The sequence below is a fragment of the Drosophila ananassae genome, chromosome 3R, assembly GCF_017639315.1.
Source record: "Drosophila ananassae strain 14024-0371.13 chromosome 3R, ASM1763931v2, whole genome shotgun sequence".
Taxonomy (NCBI): domain Eukaryota; kingdom Metazoa; phylum Arthropoda; class Insecta; order Diptera; family Drosophilidae; genus Drosophila; species Drosophila ananassae.
Window position 1 is genome coordinate 18609544 of NC_057930.1, and position 23750 is coordinate 18633293.

The 23750-nt window shown below is 43.7% G+C and overlaps 3 protein-coding genes and 2 non-coding genes across 6 annotated transcripts; 2 read left to right on the forward strand and 3 right to left on the reverse strand.

The window, feature by feature from the left end:
* Window positions 1-265: 265 nt before the first annotated feature.
* On the reverse strand, window positions 266-1961 carry LOC6498339. Its single transcript, XM_001962541.4, has 3 exons — window positions 1844-1961; window positions 648-1761; window positions 266-589 (listed from the first exon to the last, which is right to left on the reverse strand). The coding sequence occupies exons 2-3, from the start codon at window positions 1755-1757 to the stop codon at window positions 482-484; spliced, it is 1218 nt and encodes a 405-aa protein (XP_001962577.1). The 5' UTR covers window positions 1758-1761; window positions 1844-1961; the 3' UTR covers window positions 266-481.
* A 50-nt stretch (window positions 1962-2011) lies between these two features.
* Window positions 2012-23482, reverse strand: LOC6498338 (unconventional myosin-IXAa). Of its 2 annotated transcripts, XM_032451854.2 has the most exons (9): window positions 23158-23482; window positions 14336-14814; window positions 12219-12439; window positions 7181-7407; window positions 6432-7010; window positions 5075-5779; window positions 3008-4670; window positions 2795-2952; window positions 2012-2728 (listed from the first exon to the last, which is right to left on the reverse strand). In XM_032451854.2, exons 2-9 carry the CDS (start codon window positions 14773-14775, stop codon window positions 2393-2395), a joined length of 4329 nt encoding a protein of 1442 aa, XP_032307745.1. In that variant the 5' UTR covers window positions 14776-14814; window positions 23158-23482; the 3' UTR covers window positions 2012-2392. The 2 variants fall into 2 exon arrangements, with proteins under 2 accessions (XP_032307745.1, XP_001962576.2); XM_001962540.4 differs by lacking the exons at window positions 12219-12439; window positions 14336-14814; window positions 23158-23482 and adding an exon at window positions 10160-11231.
* On the forward strand, window positions 7706-7777 carry Trnad-guc. Its single transcript has one exon. It is a non-coding gene; the product is annotated as a tRNA-Asp (tRNA).
* On the reverse strand, window positions 8218-8289 carry Trnad-guc. The gene has a single exon. It is a non-coding gene; the product is annotated as a tRNA-Asp (tRNA).
* LOC123257434 lies at window positions 11186-21550 on the forward strand. Its single transcript, XM_044716521.1, has 3 exons — window positions 11186-11326; window positions 20700-21084; window positions 21374-21550. The coding sequence occupies exons 2-3, from the start codon at window positions 20775-20777 to the stop codon at window positions 21382-21384; spliced, it is 321 nt and encodes a 106-aa protein (XP_044572456.1). The 5' UTR covers window positions 11186-11326; window positions 20700-20774; the 3' UTR covers window positions 21385-21550.
* Window positions 23483-23750: the final 268 nt, after the last annotated feature.

Sequence of the window (23750 nt, forward strand, 5' to 3'; positions counted from 1 at the left end):
ATACTAACCGAGCTGCAAATGCAATTGAATTTATTTATTTACTGCTGAATTAGAGTTTCCTGATTTATGCATGTTATTCGATTGCCCGAGCATTCAAATAATTGAACCTCCGGGCACCATAAAAGCCGGAACGTTTGATACACACCTGTGTTTGTGTTAATGATTATTGAATTTCATGCAGTGGATACAAACTCAGACAAATATAAAAGGTTGATAATACACTCAACTGTATAGCTAGAATAGTGTTAAAAGTTCAAATAACTCATTAACATAGTAATAATTAATTTTTATTTAATACAACGAGGTAAACTGGTCAACAAGGCCCTGAGGTAGTATTAAAATTATTAATCTTGTAGATTTTTGATGTCAGAGATAGATTTTAAATCTATAATCTATGATAATTTTTGATTGGGCATTTAATTTATTACATTCAGCCCTGCTTTATGTATTCGAATTTTATTTGCGATAACTAAACCAAAAACTAGAGATTGGGATCAAAACCAACTTCAACAAATCGTGTACTCCAGATATCCAGCTTGATTGGCTCAAAGGAAATAATCAGATTGGTATGCTGCATAGCCGGAAGTACCTGTAAGGAAAGGCAAATAACTAACTTGATGGGTCACTTTTAATGAGCAAGTATTTACCCTTTTTGGATCCAGACCAGTGGCAGACAGATGTAGTGTTAATGGGCTACTACGATTTACAAAAACTCTAGTCATGTATGAAGTACTTGGCTCGATGAACTGCTGGCACAGCTTAGTGGACGACAAATTGAGGATTTTAAGCGAAGGGCAGGCGCCCACCATGTCCCAGAGCTGATTGGGAGTGGGGAGGTCGCGCATCTTCAGCAGGTGTAGCTCTTCCAGATGCTTCAGCTTGTGGCAAACGGTGTGTAGAAGTTGTGACTCAATGTCGTCATCCTGAAAGACTAGCCGACGAAGATTGGACATCTTCCCCATCGCATCGGTGACCCGTTCGCTACTCCAAAAGGCATCATTGAACAGGAGCGACCGCACCTTGAGAGGAGCCACTTTGGCCAAATTGTGTAGCAAACCTTCGTAGTAATCCCGGGTGTAGAACGCCAAACGGCGGAAGTTGGGCAAACGTACCAATCGAGGGAGGAACTCCCCCAGCAAATGATGGTCGTCGATGACAAGCTCTTCAAGGGTTGTGCAGTAGGTGATGTCTGTGACTCCAGAGTCTAAAGTGACATTGTAGCCATAGTACAACAGTTTTAGCTTTTTCAGCTTCAGGTTTTTGAAAACTTCCTCGAAGGTAAAAGTGTCCAAGTATTCGCACCAGACTAGATTAAGCTCCTTTAATTGTTTCCAGCGCCAAAGGTGGTAGCCGGTGGTGCTGCTGTTGAGCGTGAGATGGGTCAGGTTCGGAAACAGCACCGTGAGCAACATGGTCTCCTCATCGCCATAGTCCAGATTATACTCCATTTCGCAGTCAAGCTTTTGAACGTGGGGGAATGAAAATGCGTGCAAATTCCTCAGCATCTGCATCCTGCCTCTGGTTATCTTCAAATTCTGCACCGAACCAGCCCAGTACGGTACAGAATCACTCATAAGAGACTTTTTTGACCGAAAATCCTCCAGGACTTCAACAGTTAGATGGACATTTTTCAAATGCCGCCAGAAGTACCGCACATAGGACTGTATATTCGCATTGACCGATGCCACGGACAATTGGTCTTGCATTGGCAAATAATTGAGAATATATATCCACAGGTCTTCATTTAGTCGCTCCATTGTGCTGTTTGAATTAAAATTAGAAAACAAATGAAAATAAACAAAATATTTTTTGAAGATGGCACTTTGTTAGTGATGGCACTTACGTAAGACCTCTTAGAGATGGCAGTGCTCCGTGGATTTATTGCACTGCTTGTTTTTAACAGTATTTTAAATAAAGGCGGGAGAAACAAAAAATTGTTTCTGATCTTGAAAATGAAACGAATCCGACTAACTTTTTGATATAACTTTAAAATCTAAAAAGGGGTTTCAGTTTCAATGCATGCTTCGTTTATTTAAATGAAGATATGAACCTTAAGCTTAAAAAAATATTTTTTAAAACATATTCTGATATGTGTGTGTCTTGCATTATTTTAAATTTAAATCTATAACTCTTTAAAATGTAAACTCATTAACATGTAAAATGCTTATAAATTAAATGGAAGAACTTAATCGATTGGCACTTGTGGGTATGCATTTTCGGCTACAACCTATGGGTTTTCGTTTTGAAAAAAAAACGCTTTAATAATACTACGCAAGTCTGGGCCTATTACGAGCACCTTCTCCTTTCTTTCTTTTAAATGCTTATAAATATTTGTTTTTTGTTTTTTTTAACAAATGATGTATGTACAGTCTTCAAGTAGTTTATTTTTTTTTTAAATTTTCACACCAGTTCCTTGCCCAGCTGGAATTGCTCCCAGGGTTGCGGTGACGCCTCCACCAGCATTGGCATTACCATTTGAGTTTGAACTTATAAGCTCCATGTATTGGAATGGTACATGGTAGCTTTGGCCTTTGTGCTCGACCAACAAATGACCACGACCCGTGGAAGCACCCACCACGGTCACTGTTTCCCCCTTTTTCAGATGCTGGGTATCCGTCTGGCCCTCCTCGGGAAAGTTCATCTTCATTACACGGCTCTGGGGATAACCCAGCTTTGAGTTGCCATTTATTGTGTAGGAACGCGATGGAGGCACCGGTGGTGGTCGTTCCTGTTAACCATTGAAGTTTTAATTAGTATTTGTTACATAAAGACTTATATTTAAGAAATAACCCACCAAATCCAGTCCAAATAGGTTGCAAGTTTGCTGAATGATTTTTTGATCGCACTTTTCCTGCGGATCCGGAGGTGGAGTTCCTGCAATTGGTTGTGGTCTGGGTCTGGTCACAGTTCCTCCAATGCCAAGGCTTGTTGATTTGGCCGAAAGGCGTGGCACTACAACGGGAATATTTTAGATTTTCTATACTTCACAACTGAACTAGTGTTTTACCTGTACTTGGAGCTGAAGCTGCAACTGCCGCCAAGGCAGCCATTGCTGCGGATGATGCTCCCTTGTTACCGGAATTGCCTGTCTTGGCCACTGGAAGTGGAGCTGCCGCATTGGATGGAGGGTGATGAGCAGCTCGAGAGTGTTTTCCGGTTCCACTGCCCACCTTCTTGCGCCACCACCAGCCTCGCCAGGTGGCCTGCATCAGCGTAGCGCTCTTGTGCCGAATCTCCGTGCGCAGATGCTCCAGATGCTGGCGGATGCCTTCGCTTAGGAAGACGTGTCGCTTGCCTGGAGCCCAGGCCAGTGTTACCGATCCATCTAAAACAGGAGGGCGCTCCATGGCATACTGCAGAATCAGCTGGCAATCCTCTAAAGCCTTGTCCTCGCTGCGTCGGAGGAGGCGGAATGGAGCCAGCATCCGATAGCGGGCATTGAATTGCTTAAATCGCATGCGATGTGGGAAGCCACTAGCCATCAGGTTGACCGTCTCCAGGACCTGTAACGAACGAATCTGGCGCACCACAGTGGCCCGGTCGAAGCTTCCAGCTGTCTCGGATCCATTGCTCCTGATGCAACGCACAAAGTGCGGCCTGGCATGAACCAGTGTCCTTAGGAGGTTGTCCAGCCGCGTGTGGAAATCCTGGGTCAGAGTGGACACAGGTTCATCTCCATTCAGAAGATCCGAGTGGGAGGTGGGTGAGATGCGGAAACTGAGACCCCTGGGAGCCTGTTGTTGGGCATACAGAGCCTTCAGCTCAGAACCGAAAAGATGAGTAGCAAATCCAAAGTTGCAGCTATGTTTGTAGAAAACTGCCACTAGGTCATCCGGAACTCTGTCCCTGTTGGTATCCAGGAAGTCCGTGGTATCGTACTCCACTCTCCCGGCAAAGTGGCGGATAAGGAACATTCGCGGATCGTGTGGCTCAGCAGTGGGCTTTGTTTCCAGGCGCGTGGAACATCGATGTTGCACCTTCAACTTGGCGACGTAACTCTCCGCCGTGCCTCTTACAGAGCACTCTGCGTCCAGCATGCTGAGCAACCCCGTTCGCAGGGAAGATATTAGATCTATGCAGGGAACATTGTCCACGTAGTCCACCTCAGTGTCGCACACGATGCCCTCGTCCCGGCAGGATTCCACCGAGGACTTGAAGATGTGCGTGTTGTAGAAGTGTTGCATGGTCTCGGCACAAAGATTGATGCACAGATGCTCCAGCTGAGCGTGCGGCGAGGGCTCCTCGAATCCAAACATGTCCAGAATGCCGATGAAGCCGTCGGTGGCATGACGCACTGCATTATTGAGAGCCGCCATCGACTTGGAGCCAGCGTTGCCGCCTCCAATGGTGGAGGCATGCTGGGAGGCGGCGTCCGCTTGGTTGTGGACAGATTCATTGGAGTCCGAGCTGAGTGTGCCCAGCGTGGATCCCAGTCGCTTTAGGCTGTTGGCCCGCCGAACAATGGTGGCCACCGTGCGGCAGTAGAGCGCCTTCGCCAGACAGTCTCTGGTCATGTTGGCATCTCCATCTCCGCACACCGACTTCACCAGCTGGCCGCGCACATTGTGGGTACGGGTGGTCAGTCCCCGGAAGAGAGCAGCCGGCGGGACGCCCAGGAGACTGGCCACTGAATTGAGCTCGGTTTCGCCCTTCACGTCTACTTCCAGACCCTGTTTGAAATAAAAAGAGGAAATTAAATATTTAACTAAACACTTGTTGTTGTGGGCTCTTAATTATCTAGCCTTGGATAGTTTTAGCCAAAAAAGTTTCTCACTCAGCAAATTTAAATTATCAAACATGTGTATTTTCAGACGTAAATTACCCATGTATATATCAAATATACCCATCAGCGCAAGAAACATTAAAAACGAAGGTGCTGGCTCGAGCGGGAATCGAACCGGGACCAACCGGTTCGAAGACAAGCACTCTAACCAAAGCACCATTGCGGCATCAGCGACTGAGAAGCTAAACATGGAACTACAATTTAAAAGCAAACTCAACACCAGATGGCGCCTCTCAAAAACCCGTCGTTAAAAATAAAACTTAAAAACATAAATGTAATTAATAAACTTACCCCTCCGTCAACGAAATGAACATTCCCCAACAACAGCACAGCAGCCAATACACGGACTACGTCCAGAAACGGAATGCCCAGGATGCCGAGACAGGTCTTCCAGGCTTGAAAGCGAGCCGCATCCTCCTGCTCATTCTGGCCAATGTCCCCACGAAGGTAGCGCAGGTTCACAGGCGAGTAGCCTTCCAGGTGGAGCTTCATCCGCTCGTCCCTGTTGAGACCCGCCAGCATTTGGTAGAAGATGTGGTAGTTCTTCTCCTTGGGCAGTGGCCGGATGACGCGCGTCTGGTCCAAGAAATAGCAGTGGATCTTGGTCCGATACAGAGCCCCATCGGTTACCTGCACCTCTATGAACTGTCCGATTCGACTTGATTCCGAGTTGGTGGTGGTTTTGGCCGATCCCAGGGATCTCAGGACTGTGAAAGCAGCTGCCAGGTGCTTGAAGGCATCTGTCTCCGGTCCTCCGCCGGCGATGGCAAAAAGCTGACGGAGCATCAACATCGCATTGGCCGTCTTTCCAGCTCCCGAAGTACCCGACAGGATAATGGCCTGCGGGTAACCGGTCTCACTTTGCTGACGCACTGCCTCCTGGACGATTTTTTGCAGCTGAGGGGCCAGCGGCAGGGCACGCGTAGAGGTGAGAGTCAGCGGATTGCCCACATCCAGGTAGGGATTGATGGAGAGCAATATGGGACCCACATTTGTCTGAAAAATCAGAAAGATAAATGAGTCTTTGTGAGTCAACTGTTTAATTTTGGGAAGATCTTGATGGATGACACTAATTAATCCAAGGGAGTCAAGGATTTTATACTTAAACCTGAGAATTCTTTAAAAAAACTATCATTATTATCGGAAAAATCAAACGAATCTCAATAAAGAACCTCATCATTTTCGAATTTGCGTTTAATATGAAAATAATACGAACAGAAAATTGTACCGTTTTTAAAGTATAGTTTTTCTTTAACTATCACCTTGAAAATAATTCCCGAGTAAGCAAACACCGCTAGAAGATATGTTAAACTAAATACCAGCCCCAAGAGCTACAAGCTCACACCTCATCCGCAGCTCCGGTTACCCCGAATCTCCTGGATCCCCTGGATACCACATCGAATAGACTACATACATCGACTTCCTTTGCCGTTCGCCAGACGGGCTATGACGAGTAATTGTCGAAATTAGCAGTTAATCTAAGGCCGAGTGCAAACGGAGTTGGCTTTTAATGACAAACTATCAGGGTAATTGCTTGAGAACCGTGGGGAACGGGCAGAGTGTCGCTTCTGGGACCGGTTTCTGGCGGTTTCTGGTGATTTGCGGTGTGTTAGGTGATTTAAAAAGGCGGTTCCCGCCCGATACTCACAAAGTACCGCTGCTCGTTGAAGCGGGCCTGCAGGGTACGCATTACGGCATGTTCGGTGAGCGGCCCAGACAGGTGGATCAGGTCCTGCATGTCCTTCGGCGAGGGGCTGGCCTGCTGCTGGTGCAGCTTCTGTTGACCTCCGGCGAATCCAAAGCCAAAGGGCAGGGTTTTGACGCTCTGGCAGGGATTCGCCAGCTTCGGCTGCGGGATAAATGGCATTTGCTGGCTTTGTGTATGGCTGACCGGATGTTGGCCCCCTCCGCCAACGGGGTTGGAGGAAGCCGCCAGGTGTCCAGAGTTGGAGGAGCGCATGGGCAGTGTATTGGAGTTAGACTGGGAGTGGGGATTGGGATGAGAACCGTGTCCCAGGATGTTTCCCAAGCTGCTCATGTGGGGTAGCGTGCCAGTGGACGGGCCATGTCCGTTGCCATTCTGATGATGCGACAGACCCGACTTATCGGCCAGCTGGTGTGGAAGTGGATGTGGAATTGAGGTGTTCCTGGCCGACACCACTGGCCCTCCTCCTCCTCCTCCTCCAGATCCCGCATTTGATGGCAACGTCTGGCTGAAGCTGTGATTCTGTTCAAAGATTATGGAAATTCAAAATATTATTGTAAGAGAAAGCGGTTTCAAATGATTTGTTTGAAAACAAAGAACATCGAAAGTGAAATCATTTACATTATTTGATTGATTTTTGATTGTTTTTTATTTTTAGAAGTTTATAATCTCTTGGAATTCAATGTGCTCACCTTGGGTGCCGCTTGCTGGCCATTGGTATGCTGTTGCAGGGCACTGGCGGAGAGTCCAGCTCCACTGGAGCTAAGGTTCAGGTTGGGGCTGGAGGCATTCAACTCGAAGTTGTTCGCCTGTCCCTGCCCTTGGCCAACGTGGAGGCGATTCCGGAGCGTCACCAGCTCGGTGCTGAGGCTCTTGAGGCGCTGTTGCAGGTGAACTGCCTCATTGGATGAAGATGCATCTGAAAATGCAAGTAGTTGCGTTTAAATATAAGCTTATTATTACTAGCTTACTAATAGTTTAAAATAAACATAAAACTTAATATTCGAAATCGTTTGAATACTTTCTATATTTCAAGTTATCTTCCGGTGGTTCTTTATACCCCCCTTCATAAGATAGGAGGTTAGGTTATTGAGCTGAGCTAAGCCCTTATATGGATAATTCGATTTATTAATAAATAACAAAATTCTTTTAAAATTATATAAAAGCAAAGCTGTTCAGATAGCGTAGAATGAAATTCTGACAGCCCGTTGTCAACATCCTCGATAGTATAGTGGTTAGTATCCCCGCCTGTCACGCGGGAGACCGGGGTTCAATTCCCCGTCGGGGAGATGTTTATTCTTTTTTTTGTTTATTTTATACAGATTTATTAAATTTAAAATTTGAAATATTAATTACACATTAAAAAGTGTTACGCAAAGAGAAAATTATAGCCAATTATAAAAATAACTTCTTCTAACACAAAAATTAAGATACAATGTGTATATTTCCTGATGGGGAAATGTTTTGTTTTTTGTAAATTTTTATATTATTTTTGTTTACCAATTACTGTATTTTTATAATCAATATTAAAACTTTATAACACAACATTAAATAAGAACATAGCATAAATTGTAACATCTTAAACATTTATTTTCATAAAATAATATTTCATAGAGATAAAATTATACCGTAACTATTGAGTAATTTAACTTCAATCTGATAAAATTTATTAATTTAACCAAAACATAAAAAAATAAACAAAAAACTAAAAAAAAATGTAATTAAACATCTCCCCGACGGGGAATTGAACCCCGGTCTCCCGCGTGACAGGCGGGGATACTAACCACTATACTATCGAGGATGTTGTTTGCTGCCGGCCAAAAGTTCTAAATCAGTATTTTCCAATATCCTAAGAAGACTTATATATAGATACATATATCATTTATCTGACAGACATATATAATTAATATTTGTAGGACTGAATACTAGAAACAAACGTAGCATTTTTTAATTTAGCGACAAGGAATTTGTTTAGTTCTAATTAACAACTTAATACAACAAATATAAAATTCACGCCGATTAATTTTGCTAATTTTGCTGAAGACAGAAACTTTTGCACGCGGACTACCTATAGGCTTGTGCCGATAGAATAGAAAAAGTCACCTTAATAGATATAGATGGAGAACATTTACATAAAATGTTAATGAACCAATTTCGCCAAAGTCGCAGAAAAATAGAGACACTGGACGCGCCAAGATGAAACACAAATAGCCGGCAGGCGAAAAAGAGACCTCAGAAACAAACACATAGAATAGAAGATCAATGAGACGACTCGGCAATCAGCTGCTAATGCCTACTGATTTATAGATACTTTCAAAACAGGGCCGAGAGGTCATTGTTACAGCCCCAACACCCATAAAATCCAGCCGAACTAACAAGTTTATATTTAAGCTCCAAAGACCTGTTCCCACTAATTTTCACGACCCATTCAACAAATCAAATTAATTGGCTAATGAAAAGCGATGGAAAAATGAGTACTCAGCATCTGCCAAGTCTGAAGCTAGGGCCCTTCTACAAAACTGCCTCTGGGCCACAACAGAGGCAGAGCCAAGCTTACAACAGAAACTTATTCGACAAAAAACAATATCATTGATGGCTGGCGGAGGAAACCAGTTTTAGTTTTGTTTTATTTTTATTTTTTTTGTTTCTTGTTGCCCAAAGCTGCACTCAAGAAATGTAAGACAAAGCCAGAGAAAAAGCTACAGAAAAGACATCCATCGTAGTCAGGCAAATAGTTTTCAAATATTTTGTAGAGGTTTTTACGATGATTACGACCTTTTCGAAATTAGTGACAGAAGATAAAAGTCTTTAGGTTATTAAGTTATGGTAAAAAAATCAGTAATGGCAATTAACCAGTTGATTGGTGAAAATATCGCAACCTACAGCAGAATTAAAATAAAGTGGATTTGTTTAAGAGTAACTAGAAGCCAACTCCAACTGGCTTTCCTCTGTGGCTTCGAGTTTGAAGTTTGTCTTGTTTTTGGCAAGTAGAAAAGGTTTGAGTCAAAACGAGCAGCAGACAAGAAAATTTCTTGGAAGCTGAATAACAGAGTTGGCCCAAAACTGGTCGCCGTGCGCACCAAGTACTCTGGCAACGGGCCTAGGAGGGGGTTTAAGTTTGGGAGGGGATGTCGGGTCGCACCGCACAAATGTTGCAACTCGAGAGAGGCAAGTAACACCCATACAGCCCAAACAGCAAGAGCCAGGTATCCATATAAGCGGATTCGGTTGTAGTTATTGCGGATGATTATGAATATGAATTGAATCGGCACAGAATGCTTATATAGGAGGTTGATTGAAACTTTGAAGCAAGAAGCCCAAGATGGCAGTGACAAGTAAGTCGAGAACCAATCAACTAGCAGCTTAGACTTATAGAGGAGAAAGAAGCTAATAAACAATATAAATGATACACTTTTCTAACAAAAAAGAACATATTTATAAGCAAATTTATGGCGAATAAACAATCAAAATGTTTATTGAAACATTTAGTTCATTATTATTAAATATTATGCAGTATCATTCCATAACTAATATCATAAATATAAAATAATACAAATATAACTGCTTGCCGCCCTAAAGAATAACTCCAACTGCTTCTAAGAACGAAAGACTTAGGCAACAAACTTGAAATTCGCAAAGCAGTCCAGGACCCTGTGGCGTTAAGAACTCACCCTGCAGCTTCTTTTCCGTTTCCCAAAATTTTTGCAATTCGGTAAAATATTTATCCAATATGAAGACTTTTGAGAGGCCCAATGTGGCCATCGTTGTTGTACATTTGTGTGGCCCACGACGACGAAGACGACGATTTTCTTATTTGAATAATTCCGTATACAGGCTCTCACAGACACTGATTACGCACACAGTCACACGCGACACGGCCGGAGGAACAGGTTTTTGGTTTTCCGCACAGGCTCTGCCAGGCACCCGTATCTGTATCTATGGCATAAAAACCGAGCCCGAACCCGAGTCCGAATCCGAATCCCAGTTCCAAATATATAAAGAGGATATGTATATAGATGTATATGTGTATGTGGGGGATACTGTGCAGCTGCAACAAGTGAAGCAACCGCAAAACACACGAAAATAAGTAAACAAGCAAAAAGAATGCAAAAGGGCGAGCAGCAGAAGAGAAGCAGCAGCCACCAAAACCAAATCACAGCAAGGCTGGCCCGGCCCGGCCTCTTCTCCTCCTTGTATCGGTATCCGTAAGATACTTTGCAGCACACTCGACGGTTCTGGATCTGCTTTTGCTTTTCTTATTATTATTGTGTGTTTTTTCCCCTCTCTCCTCTTGGGATTTTTTTTCTTCGCGGGCGCGCTTATTTTCTCGTTTTGTGCAGACTTTTTCGTCGTTTTCGTCGTTTCGTTCGTTTTTGAAAAACGAGTTTCCAACTTTAACTCCAGCTCCAGGTCCAACAGGCAGACAGAGACCTCGTACCCGCTTAGATACCGAAGGTACAACACACCAACACAGTTGCACACGCGTCCGCCGCGATGGAGCAGTTTTTCAGATACACAGATTCAGATTCAGATTGATTCGCCGCTGCTGGCACTTTCAACTCCGGTCTGCCCCGTGACCTCTCGGCCGATTAATTATAAACTTTAATTAGGTTTTCTGCGCGACCCGGCGTTCATTTCACTTCAATCACCACCGTTTGAAAGTGAAGCAACAAGGTGTACACCACGAGCATCCGAAGCGAACGTTTAAAACTCCAGTCACAGACTGAACGCTTCTACGGGAACGGTGATCTCTTGGAGCTCACCTGGTCCGATCGCCAAGCCGCTCTGGCTCTCGCGCTCACCTGGAACTGATCTCTACCGCTCTGCGTCTCTCGCAGGTAAGTTTTCTAACAGGTAAAAGGCTCTACCTTCTGCGTCGCCTACCCAGCAGATCGCCACCGATCGCCAGTTGTTCAAATATGAGGTCAAGTGTTTGAACTATGCGCCTGTCGCCTTCCCTCCCTGGCTCACTGGCTCCCTAGCTGCCTGCATGACTGAGTTGGAGTCTTCGTCGCGTTTTGCTAGTCGCGTGTTAATTAGTGTTTATTGTTTATTGTTTGGGCTGCCTTTCACAATTCCCACAGCTCCGCTAGATCGTTGCATTTTGCAAACTCACCGTCAGCTGCAGCGGGTGCTGCAGTGCGGATGCAAATGGGCATACTAAAGTGCATACACGATTTTTCCTTGTCGCAGGCAAATAGCACATAATAGCCTTTCTATATTAATTACAAATTACATACAAATTAATTAAATTGAATGATTGTTTTGATGGAAATACCAATTTAAGGAAAATTTTTCCATTAAGCCCAATCTATTTGCATTCAATTACGTTTCGACATTCGATAAAATAACTTTTTAAGCAAAATTTAAAAATTTAGTTAAGAATTTGTTTCTTAAAATTACGATTCGTATTTATGAGTTAAATAAATCGCTATAATTTTATAAGTTAATCTAACAAACTCTCTCACCATTTTAAATTTAGCGAAACACTGCTTGAATACTGCTTCGAGTAAGCAGTTTGTCTGGCGCCATCTAGTAGTCGATATCATGTATGATTGTACATACCACATGAAGAATGTAAAATGCATTCATTCCAGTTAACGTTTTTAAATTAAAAATAGTATTCACTAAATATAAAACATAAGAACCCAACAAAATATTTTAAGTAATAATGATAATTAATTAATGTGTAGACTAATAGGTAGACAAGGGTTAAACACTGGAACTCACCTGTAATGTTTCCTGTAGTTTTGTTACAAGTCTTTTTCCGCTTGGCCACAGGCAAAGTGTATATGGCGGAGAATTTGGTAAACCGTTCTACCACAGCACTGATTTTGCTGGGCTTTGTGTCCTTTACTGGCCCCGCATCTGCTCCTGCCACACCCGGTGATGGCGTGGGCTGCACTATGATGGGCGATGCTTTTCTTTGCTTGGGTGAAGGTGTCGTCGAACTGGTTGATAAGAGATTTACAATACAATATTAACTATAAAAATAAATTCTTGAGAATATTTAATCTTTGCTTAACATTTTGAAAAATGCTTAGGGTGACAATATAACCCCACCCAAAGCCTATAGTTTTCGCATTACACACCCTATTCTGTAGCCCCAGCGGAAGCTATATCTTTGCCAAAAATACTCCGATTCTTGAGCGGAATACCTTAATCGAATTGTACATCGATTCTCCATCAATCTGCATCAAAATATGAGAACAAATTATTTTTGAGATTTTTTCTCAAATTTTCTGGGGGGTCCCCTTAAAAATCATGAATACTGCTTGGATGGACAATATGGCCCCCTGCGAAGGCTATATCTTTGCCATAAATACTCCGATTCTTGAGCGGAATACCTTAATCGATTTGTACGTCGATTCTCCATCAATCTACAACAAAATCTGAGAATAAATTATTTTTGAGATTTTTTTCAAATTTTCTGGGGGGTCCCCTTCAAAATCATGAAAGTGTATGGCAGCTGCACTATGAGACCCCGCGAAGGCTGTATCTTCGCCAAAAATACTCCGATTCTTGAGCGGAATAACTTAATCGAATTGTACATCGATTCTCCATCAATCTACATCAAAATCTGAGAACAAATTATTTTTGAGATTTTTTTCAAATTTTCTGGGGGGTCCCTTTCAAAATCATGAAAGTGTATGGGAGCTGCACTATGAGACCCCGCGAAGGCTATATCTTTGCCAAAAATACTCCGATTCTTGAGCGGAATGCCTTAATCGAATTGTACATCGATTCTCCATCAATCTGCCTCAAAATCTGAAAAAAAATTATTTTTGAGATTTTTTCTCAAATTTTCTGGGGGGTCCCCTTCAAAATCATGAAAGTGTATGGGAGCTGCACTATGAGACCCCGCGAAGGCTATATCTTCGCCAAAAATACTCCGATTTTTGAGCGGAATACCTTAATCGAATTGTACGTCGATTCTCCATCAATCTGCATCAAAATCTGAGAACAAATTATTTTTGAGATTTTTTTCAAATTTTCTGGGGGGTCCCCTTCAAAATCATGAAAGTGTATGGGAGCTGCACTATGAGACCCCGCGAAGGCTATATCTTCGCCAAAAATACTCCGATTTTTGAGCGGAATACCTTAATCGAATTGTACGTCGATTCTCCATCAATCTGCATCAAAATCTGAGAACAAATTATTTTTGAGATTTTTTTCAAATTTTCTGGGGGGTCCCCTTCAGAATCATGAATGTGTATGGGAGCTGCACTATGAGACCCCGCGAAGGCTATATCTTCGCCAAAAATACTTCGATTCTTAAGCGGAATAGCTTAATCGAATTGTACATCGATTCTTCATCAATCTGCATCAAAATCTGAGAACAAATTATTTTTGAGATTTTTTTCAAATTTTCTGGGGGGTCCCCTTCAAAATCATGAAAGTGTATGGGAGCTGCACTATGAGACCCCGCGAAGGCTATATCTTTGCCAAAAATACTCCGATTCTTGAGCGGAATACCTTAATCGAATTGTACGTCGATTCTCCATCAATCTACCTCAAAATCTGAGAACAAATTATTTTTGAGATTTTTTTCAAATTTTCTGGGGGTCCCCTTCAAAATCATGAAAGTGTGTGGGAGCTGCACTATGAGACCCCGCGAAGGCTATATCTTCGCCAAAAATACTCCGCTTCTTGAGTGGAATACCTTAATCGAATTGTACATCGATTCTCCATCAATCTGTCTCAAAATCTGAGAACAAATTATTTTTGAGATTTTTTGTCAAATTTCCTGGAGGGTCTCCTTCAAAATCTTGCAAATGTACGGGAGCTGCACTTTGAGCCCCTGCTATATCTAAAGCATATCGATTTAAAATTAATGAGCATCTCACCTGACAGCTTTGTGGTATTGGCAAAAGAAATCAGGTCGCATCCGATGACGGCAGAGGAAGTCCTCGCAAAGTCGCAGGACATCATCATCCTCGCAATTTTCGCTTTCACTGCTGCTTCCGCTTTGTTCGCAGTCCTTTTCTTCCTCCTCCACTCCTGCAGATTCGTTCCTTCCTCTCGGCAATCCTTTTCTGGGGCTGGGCTGAGCATCCTGCTGCTCCTGGGGACTGTAGAGAAAAGTCGGAATGGAATCGCCGAGAAAATCCGGAATATTCTCAAAGAAGTCCGCCGTGCGCTCATAGCTGCTGCTGCTGGCATCGGAGCTCTTGGAGCGCTGCTGCAGATTGCTTTTCAGGCTCCGACTCCGGCTCTTGCGGTAAGTCAGCTGGTGCTGGTGGCGGCCCACGTCGTAGTCAGCATACGTCTGATCCGGCAGCAACATAGCAGTATCATCCTGCTTGGCCTTCTAACCAGGCCAACGCTAAAAGACAGTTAAATGAAAATAGGAAAGTATAAAAAGCTTGTTATAACTTTTTCTTGTCTTGCTTAAGATATCCTTCCTTTCGATGGATATTTGGGTAGCTTTAATACTATGATGACCCAGAAAATAGAAATCAAGTTACCTATTTAAGCTTGGAAAGTTCGATACTGGTGTGACATGTGCTAAGACGAGCTGGCGAGCTGGCTGGCGAAATCAAACGAGACATCGATTCGTATTTTAATTGCTTTTAAATCAAGTGCACTTGCATTTTGTGTCTGGGGGCCTGTGTGGCTAGTGGCTGTTCGATGGGGTGCATGGGGGACAGGAGGAAAGTGGAGGGATTGGGATGGCTTCCGCGTCTGCAGGTCCATAAACCTGTCGGTTTATTGGCGCAGCCGATTACCGCGATTAGCGTGACCATGACGAAGGTGACAGACACGGACGCTAATGCCTTTTACTGCCCAGCTCAGTGTTCAGTGTTCAGGGATTGGATGTGGCATGGAGCTGATGGGGATGGAGCTGATGCCTCTGGTTTGATGCAACATGTTGCAAGCAGGGCCCCAAAACAGATGACTGGCCCCATCCAAATGAGACGCAATATTTATACCACACGCGAATAGTGCGCCGTGTGGTCCCACGTCGGCCAGGAACTTTTGCTGTTGGCAATTAACTCAAATGATTGTCATAAAGTGTTGGACGTGTGCGAAGGATGGGGCACAAATGGGAGCCACAGTCCGAGTCAGAGTCCGGGCTTTAGATTCAGAGCCACTGGCGTCGGCATTTTTCAGTGTCAACACAGCGGGCGGCGGCGTTTGAGTTGAAGTTGAAGGTACCACCGAACCAAGTCAGGCCCAGATCACAGATATCCGAGCCACTTCTGGTTTATTATGGCGATTACGCAACATGTAAGAAGATGCCCTCTTCCCGCAACAAGTTAAACCAGAAGTGGGACGGTAAGAATATACTTTTCCCATCGGACCAGCAATCTAGTACTTTGATTTTTGTCAATTTATTGGCTACTGATTGGCTTCCTCGACGATCTCGCAGCTGACAGATTACACTGCCGCGGAAATGTTTTGGTCATAAATCGGCTTAGCCGAACGGAAACGAAACGGCAGCCATCTCGTCCGGGACAATTTGGCTATCTAAACATGGCTAATCGCATGGCTGGGGCCTTCTAGAATGAATAAAATATGTCATCTAATAAATGTGTGCCCAGGCAGTCGACCAGGGTATCAGTATCAGGTAGCAACATCGCATAAAATAAAATAAATCTCATAAATATGCAGCCAACGACAGGGGACAGGGCAGAGCAGGGCAGTGAGGAGCGATGCAGATGGAGGAACTGCAGACCCGTTCACCTGGCTACCTTGGATGCCATGGCTACCTTGGCTACCTGGGCGAGAGCTGCGACTGACTGAAGCTTGGTTCTGTGGACGGAAAGTTATTTATTCTAACTACGAGTACGATATACAATTTCCACTCCAATCTGCAAAGTGGAAGACAAACGCCGCTGTGGGTCGCTCCGCTCCACAGCTCCATGGAAATCTTGGCTGCCCCTTCCCGTTTTGGGGCAAGGGATTTGCTTTCTCATGTGGGGGGCCGATGGTAATTTGCATTTGCTGCAACTTCAACAAATCAGCATTCGTACGACTGAGATATGAATTAATTAGTAAGCAAAAATTTCGAGAGAGATACATTCGTATCTAATATTTGCATACATTCTAAGCGGAAGCTGTATAGTAACTTCAAGATAAAATAAACCAAGCATTGGTTTCTCAAAATCTCGTCCTGGATATGAATAGTTTAGAGTTTACTATTAGCTCATGACTATTTAGCTCATGAAGTTATCCAGCAAAAGGACTGTGTTTTTTAAGAACTTGGGCAAACATTTACAATCAATTTGAAGGCATCGACTGAGCAATTTCCCAGGCCACGGATGATTACAGGGCTAGGATGGAGGCCCTTCTCCTGGGCCTAGAACTCCTCCCCCATGCTCGGTGGATAGGAATTGCACTTTTGACTCGCTACATGGAAATTACATGATTTAACTTAATTTAATAAAGAGCCAAGGGCAGCAACTCCGTCTCCTTCTGCGGGCCAAGCATTGTATCGTGGATTCGTGGCTCGCTTTTGTGATTTACCGCGTGTTTCCTTCCCCATGACCCTTCGTCCACCCCCGCCAGTCTCCTCTAGATAGTTCACTGCTAAAAAAAAATCGGTTGCCCCATAAAGGGATTTCTTCTAAAAACGAATTCATTCTCTCAACGATTTAAATAACTTCTTCCAGTGTACTTAAATCCAAAGTCGGAGACCAGTGTCTTGGCCTTCCATCAACGTGGTGGGCTGATGTCCTCCAACTTGGCCACACTCCGAGACTGTTACCCCGACTGCCCTGCGGTTTTTTCTCAGTGCATGGATTTGTGAAGATCAAGAGATTTTGATTAATAGGTGGTGGTTGCCTGGGTCTGGACTGTTCGACCGCTGGACTGCCGGACGGCTGGCTCTACCTCCAAAAGGCTGCCTCCTTGGCCATGGCCTCGGGTTAGACATTGAGAAATATTTTTGCGAATCGAGTCGACAGACGAAGGCAGTCGAAACTCAATGAATTTTTCGCTGCTTTCGCGGCCTGTTGTGTCTGCCCTTGTTGATTTGGTAATCGCATTTGTTCTGGCTATGTGTTGTACCCGTTGTTTTTCCCCCAATTGTCCACGTCCTTACTGTACTGAGCCAACTGCAGCTCTTTCTGGGCGGAAAGCGGATAGAGGATTTAAGGCATTAATAATAATTTTCTAAGAAGGCTGATCAATATCTCTATAAGTTTGTGTGGTTTCCTATATAATTATCAGTGGCCTCAGTCCATGATCTCAGGTCTTTGGATGTCTTCTTTCAGAGCTAAAGTGTACTAGTATCTGGCCATTAAACGTGGCTAACCCTAATTGAGCGAACAAAGTTGAAATATCCTAATTAAGTTTAAACTTTAAACAATTACCGCCCCAGGCAATAATTAAATCTTTACCCATCTGGCAGCTGGAGCCTGAACTGAAGACCATCCACCAAATTGGCAACAATGTATGCGAAATTCGAATCCTCTTTGAGTTTCGCATTCGGCATTAATATTCGCATTCCAGCCGAAACATTTTCAACGGAACTTAAGTGCATGAAAATTGCAAATATCGTCACGTTTCTGGCTTTAAGGATAATTACGTGTGCATAGCTGAAGCCGGCTGAGATCCGGCAAGGAGCGGGCCAGTCTTCAACCTGTGCAAGATTCAATTTACGAATTTCACAGCCATAAACAAAGAACCAGCCAGCAGCCACCGAAAGAAGCGGTAACAGTCACGAAAATACGAACCGAGTGACCCAGGGGAAGCGGTGAGGCTCTTCCAGGGAGTCCACCAGTGTAGAATCTCCAATGGAAAATGGAAAGTAGTTCCATTGTACTGATACTGAAGACCAGAAATCCAAGTAAGCCAAGAAAACGAGAAGCGGAAGCGGTAGAGGAAACGGAAAACGGCAGCACACTCGACACCACGTACCGTGCTAATTTATGTGGGAGTCCCGATCGTCATTATCCCATTCGCGCACCTGCCACCTCGCTGCCACTCCTGCCCCACCCTCCCGCGTTCCGGCATCACCTCTGGAAAGGCGTGTGAAAACTTTTAATCGAATCTTAATTGCAGAGGCCCCCAAACGAGGTGCTTTCCTCTGGCTCTGGATCGATCCATAATCGATCCATCTAAGCTAAGTAACATAAAAGGACATAAAAATAGAACTACTTCTCTATAGTCTAATAGATTTTCCTTAGAGATCCCATAGCTAATAATATATCTAAATTTAAATAAAAGTGTTCAATCTTTTTCATATCTTATTATTAAATCTTTAATAAAATGTTCCCCTAAAACTCCTATTATTTCCACCACAACTGTCCATAGTTATATCCCAATTGCGTTAAATTTCTTGTCGCGTGCAGGTTACGCAATATCATGTGGACTCCAGGGTCCAGCTTGAAAGTGGATGCGGATGCCAGCACGTGCAGCCCGCTAAGGCCTGGCCAAGATCATATCATGATCTCGACCGGCCCACAAAAACTAGTCCTCGCCATTGCGGCGCTGCACGTTTGGCATTGGCATTGGATGACTGTCCAATAAAAGGCAGCAAACAATTAGACGACTGCCGTGTCTGGGTTGCACAACTTCTTTTTTTTCTTATACCTGCAGATAGTTCTTCGGCCCGACTGTTAATATTTAATATTTATGAATCGCGAAATCGACATTGCATAAGCCATCATCAGTCAGTCAGTCAGTCAGCCAGCGTGCTGAGGATACAGGAGATCGATTGCCTGCAGAAGTCTGAAAGTTGACCTCTAGCTCCTCCGTGATCTTCGGTCTTAGCGGTTCTAACAACGAATCCTTTGCAATAGATTTTTTTATTATTTAATGAAAGGTTTTAGACAGAAATGAGTTACAAGCTTATGGGGTCTTATGGGTTTCAGTTCGAGTGAAAAAAATATTGTTTACTCCTGAGATAATTGGGACATTGTCGGTGATCACCTGAGCTTATGTTCATTAGCATGAACAAGCTAACAAACAGTCTTGGGACCCACCCCGTATCTCAGTATCTCCGTAGGTTAACTAAGTCCGACCCAATTTCCTTGAACCTGTTTGCCGGCAATTACTTTGGCTAACTGCCTTCTTGTCTACAAGGCTCAGCCTAGTCCAGTTTTCCAGAATCAATAACTTGGCTAAAATTAAAAGATTTATGGAAGATAGCAAACCCAGAACTTCTATGTAGTATTGCATTATGAAGAACCAAATAAACAATAAGAAATATTGTTTAGAAAGACTTCCTCAAAGGGGCAAACTAACCTGCTGTTGGAATTCTTTACAATTGGATCCCAAACATTTATCTGCATGCCCAACTCGGCTCTCCCACGCGGCAAGTCAAAGAGCGAGTGTGGAGTCTAGGAGCTGGGGAGATCTTCAATGGGGCCCTGTGGCCAAACAAATGTGGACACGTTCGATGGGCAAGTGACCCGCCAAGGCCCCTCACAGACTCACATCCCATGCAAACTGGCCGCCGACCGGCCACAGCCTGCGGAACGTGAAATATTTTTGTAATTTGTGCAGGATGCGATAAAGAAAATGCAATCGCAATTGCCGTAGCCAGAGAGCTATGGCCATAGCATCGGCTAAAGCAATTGCACACCCTTGGCCACTACTATTTCCGCATGGGCTGTATGGATCAGCGAAGAGTTGACAGCGCACAGCTGCACACCCACAACTGCCCAGTGCAGGAAGCGGAGGAGGATCAGCGGTTTGAGGGGAGATTGCACCTTCGGGCTGTATCCCGAGATTGGTCCTCACCTCACCTTACATCACCTGCCCATCTCTGAGTGCGCTTTATTTCGCAGCCGGACCTGGGGACTTGAGTCAAAATTGCTTGTAGGAATTTATTTGCGAAAGGTTCTGGGCCACTCGCTAATTTGTGGCATGTCCTCGCTGCGAGAGACAAAGGAATTTCACAAAAGTGGGAATGGAAATTCGACGCAAGCAATTTACATAATCATGGAAATCACCTGACAAGCCTGATATATGTTTGTACATAAAGATATATAGATTGCCAGTAAGCTTATCCTTTTTTTGAAATAGAAGAAAAGGGAAAGCTCTCCATTTCCAGTTGACAAATCTTCTAACTCCAAATCCATTTGCTACTCCAGAAGAAATAGGCTTCTCTTATCTGAGGAGATTAATAAGCAACTGCACTAAGCAGAAGCACTCACGATTGACATTGGAGTTCCCTCAAGTCGCTCATTAAGTATCCGTACGTCCGTATTTACTTGTTGGGGCCAGAAGGAGACACTAACAACTAATTAACACTTCCAGCTACTTCCACGCCCACCGAACCGGCTAACCGTTTGCCGGCTGAATTAATGAACGAATTAAAGTTTGCGTGACGACATGAAGCGGACTCTGGACGGGATGGGACGACAAAGACGCCACATCGTCGTCATCACCAGCATTGCCACCGTCACCGCCACCGAGTTGGAGGCAGGCGGCTGCCATTCAGACAGCCGAACAACACAGCGTCAGGGCCAGCCAAGGAGCAAATGTCGTGCCAAACAAATACCTCAAGCGATCTGTTGGGGATCGTTGGGACAGGGAGCGAGGGAACTGGTTTTTGGCGGCTACGCGAAGTCCAGCAAAAACGAGCAAAAAAGGGGTCTCCAATTGAGTCGCAACGAAGCGGGGAACACCTTAGAAAAAACAAGTAACTAAGAAATATATATTTTTTATAAATTTATTTTAAATAAATATTAAAAGAATATCCTAGTTATATACTTTTACAGATCAAGATTGAAACACTCTTTTAATCCTTTAAAATATAATGAAAGGAATGTCTAATAAAATATTATCCTATTATATATTATTATATCCTATATTATAGTATATTATCATATTATAGAATGTTATTTTCTATTATAATAATTATTATACCCTTTAAGGAGCAACACAATAACTAGAAAAAATGTCGATTTATGTAAATATTTATGATACAGTAAACGGATGACGACGGCGACCTGGATGAGGATGATGGGCTGTCAGCCAAGTGGAACGTTATGTGTATCTTGCCAACATGCATTATTTGCTGGATTGCATTTCTGGCATTGTCTGAGAAGAAAGTGAATTGTAAATTGACTTGCATCTGATCGAAATAAAGCGAAACGGATGTGAAACGGAAACGTGTGCCTCTCTCTAGCGTTGGGGGAAAAAGTTTTGGGGAGAAACTGCATAAAATACTTATGAGAGATTAGCTTTTGGAGCTATGGTGGAGGAGGAGGTTGTGGAGGCAGGTTGGGAGGACAGGCATTCCGGCCCACTGATGGATGTAAAAGTGTCGTCTGTCTGTGTGACATTGATGTATTCGTATTCCCAGCAGTACATCGACAGACGACGATTTGCAATACACGATTAACAATGTTGGGAACGGGTGTAATGCGTTTACGGTTGTCCCATTGCAATCTTAGGGAAGCCATCTTCCATGGGTGTGGGCCTGACAGCCAAAGAATGATATATGGTAGGGAGGTAGGTGCTTATCTATCTAGCTTTTGTTTTTAAGTATCAGGTTACAATGCAACGAATTTACATTCCCATTGAACCTGAAGCTAATGTCATTCCATGGATCAAGTATCTCTCAACTAGATATCTTAAAATTAGAGTACAATTACTATGTATCTTCCCTCTAGACGAGATAGTACTCCCAGTGCGTGTTAATAGCTGTAATTAAGTTTTGCGTGGGTGTATAAATTTATGTAACAAGTCAATTCACTGCCAGAGGCTTTTATGGCACAATTCCTGTACATCGGACCACATAAATCGGTTTAAAGTGCGTGCTGGAAAAACTTTTCCCTCAAACAGGGCTCATTAATCTTTCCTAAGAAGGAGGAAATTTATGCCCTCCGGGTTATTGGAATGAGTAAAAGTTAACCCTTCATATTCGCTGAAATTAAATTGTTTTCGCAACTGTTCGCGAAGCCTCTGAGCTCGTACTTTCGCACCACAGGTGGCTCCCCGGATTCTCGTGGCATCCCGGACACGCAATCCCCTAAAGAAAACCAACCAGATAATTTGAATGCAGTAGTTTATTTATTGAGAGCTCGACAGATGCCAATGAGCGGAGTAAAAAGATTAGGCGTATATTCCAATTAAAGGTTTTTCGTGAGCATGCAAATAAGATACAATAAATTTCATTCACGGAGAAGTACTGAAAGGGCTAGAGAAATTAAAAATTGAAGAGGCCTTGGAAGGCTTTCAGAAACTGGTCTGAAATTGCTAAAATAGCCCACCTGAGATAACAATTTCTTAGCTAAATTCCATGTCTTATATCACAGAGACTTTCTACCAACAAAGCCATATGTACCATGTACATATGAGAAGACTCCTCGCATTTCTCGCTTTTTAAATGGACATAAAGCGACGACACGAAGCCAGCAATGTCTGGCAGTTGGAAACTGCCTTTTATGTACCAGTACGTCTCGTGCCCCTTATCTTTTTGGGTATGACAAAAGTTGCTACTCAAAACATGCAACATGCTCCCGAGGACCCTCCATCCTCCATCCTCCTTTCGTCGCGGGGACCTCTGGATATTTCAATTCAATCAAACGAAAGCTGTCCGAACCAGCAACATGTTCATTTGTCATGGATCGGAGGTGGAAACAAGAGGCTCAGCGACGGGGGCGCTCAGCGGGTAATGCCAACACCTAAACACCAAAGATCCCAAGTCAGCTCCGACACATAAATCGCGGATTGACCCTTCCCCGGACCAAGGTAATTGGGTACTTACCGCTCTCAGCGGAACTATCCAAAGCAATGTCCAACCGAAACGAACCGCAAGGTGATAACCTGGCCCGGTGGATTCCAATTCCCTGGATTGCGTGCCCGTTTCTGGAATAGATGTATCGTCTCGTTTGATATCCGCACTTTATTTATGGCAGCTCGGCCACATGGCTCTGGGTTTGGTCTCCCCCTCGTACTTTTATTATTTATTATTCTATCAAGCGTTACACTGTCAGCACCAGCACAATTCACTGCGCGCACGCCGTCGAGAAGATGACGAGGTCTCCAGCCGGTGGAGCTCCGAACGCAAATCAAAGGTGGACCGTACGGTTCAACCTCGAAAGACAGTCTGCAGCTTGGAACCTTAAACTCGGAGGAGACTATCTTAAGGGGGTAGCTTGCTTGAGAGAAGCTTTAAAACCAGTTTTTCTCGAAACTGTTTCTTGAAAAACGGTAACCGATCTCTTTGGACGGATTTACCTTAAAAATTTTGGAGATAATCTTCTTTATAGAAGTGTGTAGGTGGGAACTACAAGGATTCTCAATAATTTTCTTCATTAAAAATAGGAGAAAAAACCAATAAGAACCCACATCATCAGT

Coding starts and splice junctions, on each gene's coding strand:
- LOC123257434 (XM_044716521.1), top strand. CDS start 20,775: ATGAAGCGGACTCTGGACGGGATGGGACGACAAAGACGCCACATCGTC.
- LOC6498338 (XM_032451854.2), bottom strand. CDS start 14,775: ATGTTGCTGCCGGATCAGACGTATGCTGACTACGACGTGGGCCGCCAC. Junction 7,011..7,180: donor GCCAGCAAGCGGCACCCAAG/GTGAGCACATTG, acceptor ATCTTTGAACAG/AATCACAGCTTCAGCCAGAC. Junction 2,953..3,007: donor AGCTTCAGCTCCAAGTACAG/GTAAAACACTAG, acceptor TTCCCGTTGTAG/TGCCACGCCTTTCGGCCAAA.
- LOC6498339 (XM_001962541.4), bottom strand. CDS start 1,757: ATGGAGCGACTAAATGAAGACCTGTGGATATATATTCTCAATTATTTG. Junction 590..647: donor CTGGTCTGGATCCAAAAAGG/GTAAATACTTGC, acceptor CTTTCCTTACAG/GTACTTCCGGCTATGCAGCA.